Source organism: Aptenodytes forsteri, unplaced genomic scaffold (assembly GCF_000699145.1).
Source record: "Aptenodytes forsteri isolate BGI_AS27 unplaced genomic scaffold, ASM69914v1 Scaffold99, whole genome shotgun sequence".
In the NCBI taxonomy this organism is placed as follows: Eukaryota; Metazoa; Chordata; class Aves; order Sphenisciformes; family Spheniscidae; genus Aptenodytes; species Aptenodytes forsteri.
The window spans coordinates 2906950-2915949 of NW_008795321.1; the positions used below are offsets into that span (position 1 = coordinate 2906950).

The 9000-nt window shown below is 36.0% G+C and overlaps 1 protein-coding gene across 1 annotated transcript in view; it reads right to left on the reverse strand.

Moving 5' to 3' along the window:
- Positions 1–9000, reverse strand: part of RFX3 (regulatory factor X3) — a 66758-nt gene that overhangs the window by 27188 nt on the left and 30570 nt on the right. The window contains exon 4 of the mRNA XM_009279944.2: positions 1857–1931. Within this exon, the coding sequence (XP_009278219.1) occupies positions 1857–1931 (75 nt within the window). The remainder of the gene's footprint in view (positions 1–1856; positions 1932–9000) is intronic.

Genomic DNA, 9000 nt, shown 5'->3' on the forward strand with positions numbered 1-9000 from the left:
ATGCCAAACCAAACCACTGAAAGTCAAAATCAGGAACAGTTTAAAGAGACAAAGACTAAACCTATACTTAAAACTTCCTCCATACCATCCTTACTTGAGTTTAAAGACAATAAGCATTGGTTTAAAAATAGGCAAAACGTCCAGTAAGTTTGATCTAGATTGTTAACTTCTTCCAAAATGACCATGACTAGGAAAGACTGATCGCCACAAAAATATGTACAGGGATCTCCCGCCCCCCCCTCCCCCCGGAGTCAAAGATATATCCCCATCAGAATAATTCTGAAAAAGCCTTCACAGTCAAGAAAGAAATATCATGATAAGACTTAACTATTGGATGTGAATCTCATTATTAGGAACACATTGTGAACAGTGCATAGCACCAGGAATGAGTGGAACATAGTTTACTGGGGCACAGAAGCTTATCTTGTAATTCTTCTTGGTTTTATACCAAGATTCTGGACTTCATAACAGGTTTAAACACAAAATTATCAACAGTTCAAGTGTTCCAAGTCTTAACATAAATTTCTGACACTTTGCCAAAAAAAGTTATGGTCCCTTTTAAAATTACATTTAAATAATAATTTTGATATTACCTGTCTAATATGATCTATTAGTTTTTAAATAATAATTTTGATACCGTCTTATCTTCAAAACAATTATTTTATAAACATCCAAGGTGGAATCTAAGAGTCCTTCTGTTGTATAACTTTTTGTATAACTTTTTGTATAACTTCTTGTAATGTGATTTTCCTCTTTCAATTTTGTCAATTTCTAAAGAAAAAAAAGTTTGCTTAAAATTTCCGCAAAACAATTCTAGTTTTGACTTTGACGTAACCAGACCCATACAGAAAAAATCCAAAACCCAAACCTGCTAAAACATACATTTTAAATTTGATTTCTGAGGGACAGCCTCTACCACCATATTCTTAGATTAAGACCACAAACCAAATTTAAATTTCTTCTGTAAAACAATAAAGGAATTTGAAGCTGAGAAGGAAAAAAGAGGCAAGAGAAATACAAACTAATTAACATGGCAAAAATACAAAATCCAAAACCACAAATACCAACAGAAAAAAAAACATTTCAAGAAAGACTAGCAACTTACAAAGCAATATTATTATTTATATAGTAAGTTTAAAATTAACTTTGCGCCTTTTTGCTTTATTTTGAAGTTACATATAATGGATTAATCACTATATTTGGAGATCATGTTTTTACCCAAATATATTTTAGCTTTGTATATGGGAAGTTCTTAACTGTAAGATTTGCAGAGTAAGAACAAAGCAAAAGGCAGCTGAACAAGACACTTTTTTGCACTTCAAATTAAGATAATGCTTTCATCTTTTTTTCAGGTCATCATAAGGAGCTTTAGGATTCTTAAGTAAGCCATTTCATAATAAACTCTCTATTCAGAATAAATGAAGAAACACCTAAAAATAACCTAAGGATATTATTTAGGCATGCTGTTTGTTTCTTCTCTTCCTCTTCACATACCTCAAAATCAATATAGGGACACAGACTTTGCTTTGTAGACAACTTTATTTAAAATGTCAAAAGCCAGCTAATTTAGAATTATTTGAACTTTATCTTGACGTTTATACTATAATCCGCAAAACAGTTAAATGTGTTAACTTGTTTTAACACAGGTGTAGAGCATAGGAAACAGGTAACACTCTGCAATATACCATAAAGACATTTCATCTGACAAAATAAAGCCATGGGAGATGTAGATTACAAGCAACTAAGATGAGAAGATTAAGAGCAAAAAGTAGTAATAAAATAAAACAAACATTTAGAGGCAGGCTAAGCATGCAGAACAAGCAAGAGAGAGTGTATGTGAAGAAGAGACAACTTACATGGCTGTTGAGAAGAGAGCTTCTGTGAGTGGACAGACCATCAGACTTTTGCAGTGTCTCAATCGCCATTTCAATCTGATAATAGATGTCATTAAAAAAAGGACTCAAGACAAGATAGTAAAAAAGCCTGATCAGAGAAGTTTTGACAGATTGCTTACAGATCAATAGAAATGCCTGCTTTATTCCTGGCTAGGGCATATGTTCTACTAAAAGGCCTCATTCCAGAGTCCCAGTGAACACAGACCTCCCCAATGAGGTCAGAAAGACATTTTGCTTGCATATATACTGCAGGATCACAGCCTCAAAGTCCATTTTACCTTCCAACCTGCTCAGGAAATTAAATGAGTAGATTTACTGGTGAGCTGCACTGAAACAAAAATAACCTTGACTGAACAAAAATATCATTAATAAAATAAAAAAATAAATAAAGCCTAAACAGAGGCCTCCATATATTTTCCTTCCAACTATATCAGAGAGAGACATGCACAGCTTGCAATAAGCATTGAATTAGAAACAAAACTTCAGTTCTCTGGAATCACAGAATCAAATCCCAAACCCAAACAATTCAATAGGTTTTCCACCGTTAGCTTCACTGGGACAGGACATCACCCTTACTGCTGCCAGCACCCTTTGAATATCCCCAGCTGTCAAAGTAAATGGAAAGTCATGAGTTATACAGACTGCAGGATCCAGCCTTTGGAAAAGCAGATTTGTTCACAATAGTTTTGCCTTTGAAAAGGAAAAGAAAACACAGCACTACTAAAATAGAAAGTAGTATTTCTTCCAGTGCAAATGTACGAATACTCTCACATCCATTCCCATTCTTTTCTTTTTTAATATCAATGTATATTTTGATCAGTTCGATAACGACAGCATTAAAAAAAAAATATTAGAACCTAACTAATTTAACTGGGGAACTAGAAGAGCAAAAATAACAATGAAAATGATAGAGACAACGGGATGCACGGTAAGAAAAGGCATGCAATTAATTAGCTACATTAAATGGCCAAAATGAAACCAATGGAAACCACCACTTATACTTTTAAAAACACTTATCATTCTCCATGTAGACATTTTTTAATGAGCCCTCCCTATCTTACTTCAAATATCACAGTAGTATCCATAATTTTAGTGGCATAATTCATCAATATTGGCTGAATTAATTCTCTGTATAGCAGAAACTGAAAAATACTACAGTTGATATTTGAATTTACATATAAAATTAACTTCTCCCTTTTTTACAGGGCAATTGACAAGCATTTTGTTGTAATAACTGTGAGGAATCAACTTCTTATTTCTCTCTTACAACTGTTTAATATTAGCTATACAAGACTTTTTTTATAAAAAGTACATTATTAAAAATACGCAATTACTATGTAAGAAAACATACTCTTACATGGCAATAATGTGGTGGGGTTTTTTTTAATATTCTGATTTCTTTTTGCTTCAGTGGAAAATATTATGATGTCAAAGTATTCAATCACACAGGAAAGATCAAATTTTAAAAGCATGCCGCATGATAAAAACTACAAGCTTAAAATACCATCATAGTAAGGCCAACTTACTATATACCATAGCCACAGAATTTCCATTCTTAACATAATGATACAATCAAACAATGAAGACCATATACACATTTAAAGGCTAATTCTGAATCTTAGGTTACTTGTTCCACAATGCTTAGTCCACAGCAGTACTATAGCACTGAAGTTACACCTCCTGCTGCTCATTCCCACTACTGCACTACTCTCATTTTGTTGCTGCAACTTGTGGCCTTGTTTGTTCAGAGAACCTATTTGTTAAAAAGTAGTAGTAATTGCACTTAAAAAGAAAGGTGGCATTACAGATGACACTCATTCCTCACTGCCATGTTGCTTCAATGCCTTTTGGTGCTATGCCATGAACCAAATAAAGAAACTGTTTCTTTTTTGTCATTTGGGGGATTATTGTTGCTGGAGTTTCTTTTAGAAGTAGATTTCACCAGTATGGCCATTGAAGACAATGAATCTGTGTTCACTTTTACTGCATAGCATAAGCCAAGCAGTGCTGGTCACCACTAAAACATGTTAATTACTTCATCAAGCTCAGAAAGATATGTGATCTATATTCAAAATGAGTCTTCATCATATTCCACTAGGGCAAGCTTCTCAAGAGAAATTGTTCTCGCTAATTATTTTGTTCATTATTTCTAGTCTAAATTTTGATAAAATGAACTTTCAGATTTATCTGACAGACACATATCTCTTTAATGACAGAAACCTTCCTGTGTAGGCTACACAATCACTTAACTATTTTTGAGCATAAAATATGTTTGATTTGAAGACAGATTTTCTAGACACTAAATCATTCATCTTGCCCCTTCTGAAAATTTCCAACTACTTCTTGTTTTCTTCTATTGGTGTTCCTCAGGGCTCAATTTTAGGGTCAGTTCTGTTGAATATTTTTATCAATGATTTGGATGCAGGAGTTGAATGCGCCATTAGCAAGTTTGGTGATGATACCAAACTGGGAGGTGCTGTTGACTCTCTTGAGGGACAAGAGGCCTTGCAGAGAGAGCTGGATAGACTGGAGCATTGGGCAATCATCAGTTACCTGAAAGTGACAAGTTGAAATGCCAGATTCTGCACCTGGGACAGAGTAACGCTGGGCACAAGTCTAAACTGGGAGAGGAGTGGCTGGAGAGCAGCCCTGCAGAAAGGGATCTGGGGGTGCTGGTCGACAGCAGGCTCAGTATGAGTCAGCAGTGTGCCCCAGCAGCCAAGAGGGCAAACCGCATCCTGGGGTGCGTCAAACACAGTATAACCAGCTGGTCAAGAGTGTTGGTGCAGCCTCACCTTGAGTACTATGTGCAGTTCTGGGCCCCACAATTTAAGACGGACGTGAAGGTCCTTCAATGCGTCCAGAGGAGGGCAACAAAGCTGGTGAAAGGGCTGGAAGGCATGTCCTATGAGGAGCGCCTGAGGACTTTGAGCTTGTCTGGTTTGGAGAAAAGGAGGCTGAGGGACAACCTCATTGCTTTCTACAGCTTCCTGAGGAGGGAAACTGGAGAGAGAGGTACTGAGCTCTTCTCCCTGGTATCCAGTGATAGGACGCGTGGGAATGGTTCAAAGCTGCATCAAGGGAGGTTCAGACAGGACATTAGGAAACATTTCTTTACTGAGAGGGTGGTCAAACCCTGGAACAGGCTTCCTAGAAAGAGGTGGTCGATGCCCCAAGCCTGTCAGTGTTTAAGAGGCATTTGGACAATTAATAACGTGCTTGAACTTTTGGTCAGCCCTGAAGCGGTCAGGCAGTTGGGCCAGATGATCATTGTAGGTCCCTTCCAACTGAAATACTCTATTTTATTCTATTCTCTTATTCCAAGCTTTTGGGTTTTCAAGATGATCTATGTGACACAGAGTACCATGTGTATAGGGAGTAACAGCTACCTGAAAAAAAAAAGTTGTTTATGTGAAGGATCTGTTCCTTCAAGTTTTTAAAAGTTTTAAGTTCTGGCCAGGGACTTTTATTTAGATTCTAGTAAAACTGAATATAATTTCATCTCTATTCAAAACAGCATTTAAGCACATACACAGATTAATTACATAGGTAATGCAGTAGTTTTTATTATGATATTTTGTGGAAAGAATACGAACATAATGTTAACAGTTAAAATTATATTCTGCATAAATACAAAAGGAAGACTGATACCCTTGCATTTTTAGCAATAAGCAGTGAGAGATTCCAGGCACAACTAACTACATATATATCTGAAATGCTAAACGACAACAAGAATTACACATTCATTTATTTGAATATGTGATCAGTCATACATTTCTCCTATTCCTCTCTTAACAAGACTGAAAACATTATTTATTAAAAAGTTCTGACTGATAACTGAAATGCACACTATCACTCCCACTGCAACTCCAACTAAATCATGTTAAATGTTACACTACTGGTAGGAATTATAATCATTTTGTATAGTACCATAAACATGGGCGGACACTAATTTAGAGCATGATAGCTACGAAAACCATGATTGTAGACTTCTTCAATTTACTTTGTTTGCCAACTAAAATACTGCCTTATACTCGGACACAGTTGTTAATGATTAAGGGTATTTCCCCCGGGTTAAAAAATTCAAGTTTGATCCCAGTATATGCATCCAGAATCCTACAATGTTCAGTCTTTATGTGATCTACTGATTTGGAAGTTATTAACTGTTCTTGCTAGTTTATGTCTTAGTGTTCATTAACATGTTACTAGATAAACAAATTACGCGTAATAGTCTCAGATGTGTATAGCATAGACACAGCAAATACCTATCCCAAACCCACTTTGAAAAAAACTGCCTTTCTCTTAGAAAGAAGAAAGAAATAGTACTTTTTCATGATTCAACTAATTAACAATTCAACTAATTAACACAAAGTATTTATAGTAAGTTGTTCTGAGGAGGTCAGGACATAAAGAAAACAATCCACAGAAGTTTAAGCCCTGAGGTTTTGTGATTAATCTGGATATCATACCATTTATTTTCTTTATCTGTTTGCATCTGCAAACCACCCTCCACCAGCAGCAAAGCAGGCAACTTTAGGTGGTATCTTAAAATTCAATACATTGTTGCATCATGTTCAAAAAAGATAGCTCCTGTCTCTATCTTCACAGGCACCTCCCATTCACAATGCCTTTTATCTACTTCCAAAGGTTTGCCCTTTTAGGCTTTAAAGGAAGTGAAATTCTAAAGGGGCTTTCATCACATGCTCCGTTATGAAGGAATTACTAATTCATCGTATGTGTACAAGAAAGATTAATTTGTCACAGCTAGCGAAGTCCTCGGTACTTGTGACAACTGTGCTTACCTAAATAAGGTGTATACACATCATGAACTAACCTGAAGCTACAGGACAAATGGACTCAAGCCTTTTGAAAATGTGATGCTTTCACTGTTTTAGGATGCCACAAACATGCATCATTTACGGTGGCTTTCAATTCTGGTTCAGGACAGAGTATTCGCGGATGTCGTACTGTTTTCTGAAACTTCTGCCAGAGGGTTGTGTTAGGCAGAGAAGCTTGCCCAGGAAATAGAAGCTTGAAAATGAAATAGTATTGACCACACTAAGAGAACTCAGGTCTAGCCTCACAGCTGGAGGAATTAAATTTAAAAATTATTTGCTTTCCTCACAATAGACAAAGCTATTTACAGCAGCACCTGTAAATAGGTTCTATGAAATTTTGCTCAAGAGAATGAAACAGTAGTATGAACAGAGAAAGAAAGATACTTTTTTAGGTCTCTTGGAATGAAAGAAATGTAAATATGCAGAAAGAGAACACCACAAAAAGATGTAAAATAAGCGTGGTATTTTATGTATGCTGACCTTAAAAGAATGCTGATAAACCTTAAAAACTTAGAAAAAGGCTTTTTTTTCCTAAAATCAATTAATTTGTAAATATAACATCCAAGCTTAATATACATAACAGATACTGGTCAAAATACCTGCTGCAAACGCACACCTCCAGTAGTGTGCATGTACATAAGGCATGCATACTGACTAATGAATATAGGAAGTTCTCTAGTGATTACAACAGAATGTATGGAGTCAACATAGGGGGGAAAAAGCACACCTAACAGCCATAGGCTGGAAAAATAAAAAACATTTGGAGCTTAGGTCAGATTACTTTCTCCTTCTCAGATTTTCAAATGAAACATTGCTGCCCATGTTTAGCTTCCTTGCTGAAAGTTCTTAAACATATGGTCAAACTGACCAATTCACCATCTATTCCCTGGATCATCCAGTTATTTGTATACCTCATCTCTATTATATACATCTTCAAACAGATTCTAAACTTTTTTTCTTTGTGGTCGTTTTCCCCACATTTAGTACAAAAACTTAAAGGAAAACACACAAAAAAATCCCTTGTCAAGCTGATTATAAGGACTTCTAGAACATATACATTCCACCTAAGACTGAAAAACACGTGGAAACACATCAGAATTACACACACCAGAAAATCAGAATTGAGAAGCTAAAAGGAAAGTTTAGTTCAGATTATTATTAAAACCAAATTTGAAAACATTAATGGCAAGGCAGCCTTAGAGAGAGGTAGAGTGGCCATTTTAGAACAAATGTGTATTTAATCGGAAACCAAAAAATCCAGTCCTTTAGAAAGGTGATGCCTCCATGCCATTGATAATCAGACTGTTATGAGACCATCAGTGGCAAGTCATCTTGCATCCAGCTTATGCATTTTCAAATAAAAGGAATTAACAGAAATTCTTCTCACGGATTCAAAGATACCTATTTTTAATATGATAAAAATCCCATTCTATTTTTTAATCAGTAACTGGAATGCTACATTGGAATAAACTGAGTTTCCAACAACACTACATCTTGATTTTTGATACACAAATACCAGAATAAATATTCAATTGCCAAAACTGGAAACAACCTATGAGGTGCTACAGTGCTCTTATGCAGAAAACACACCAAAAGCCAACGATCGAAAGCTGAAGCTACACTGTATCAGAAGAGAAACAAGGAGCATAGGAAGGTGAAGCCAGAATGCAGACAGGGTAGGTGTGGCTGACCTTAGTAGGGTCATTCTCCCTTTATCCCACATTCCCTGTCTTCTGAAAAGGGCACAGCCTCAACTCAAGACATTACAGTGGAGCAGCAAGGCACTCAAAGACAGACTTAAGTTATTTTGGCCACGTTGCTAGACTGAAACCTCTGGAAGAGAGAGGGAGAAGCCATGATGCTCCACAGCTCTGAAGGAGAAACCAAAGCAGGAGGAAAAGTCTTGGAGACAGAGGTTTATAAAGGCACAAGATCCACAAATCCTCTAAACGTCCCAGCCCTCCAGTTAATTCATACCACATAAATAGTTTTTTGGCAGTAGTAGCGATTAACCATTCTTATGACTCTTTTAAAAGCAGAAGAAAATCTGCCTTCTTGTATCTGGAAATGGATGCCTTTATTCACAAAAGATGTCACTGTGCTCAGCTGAAGAAGTCATAAGTAAATGTCTTGCCAGTATAAGAGATCAGACCAAATGATCTAATAATCCTTTGTACCGCAAAAATCTGTGCATCTTTGATTTGATCAGAAATGGTTTGTTTTATGTGAAGATGGATCCAGCTAAATAAAAATTATATATATATATA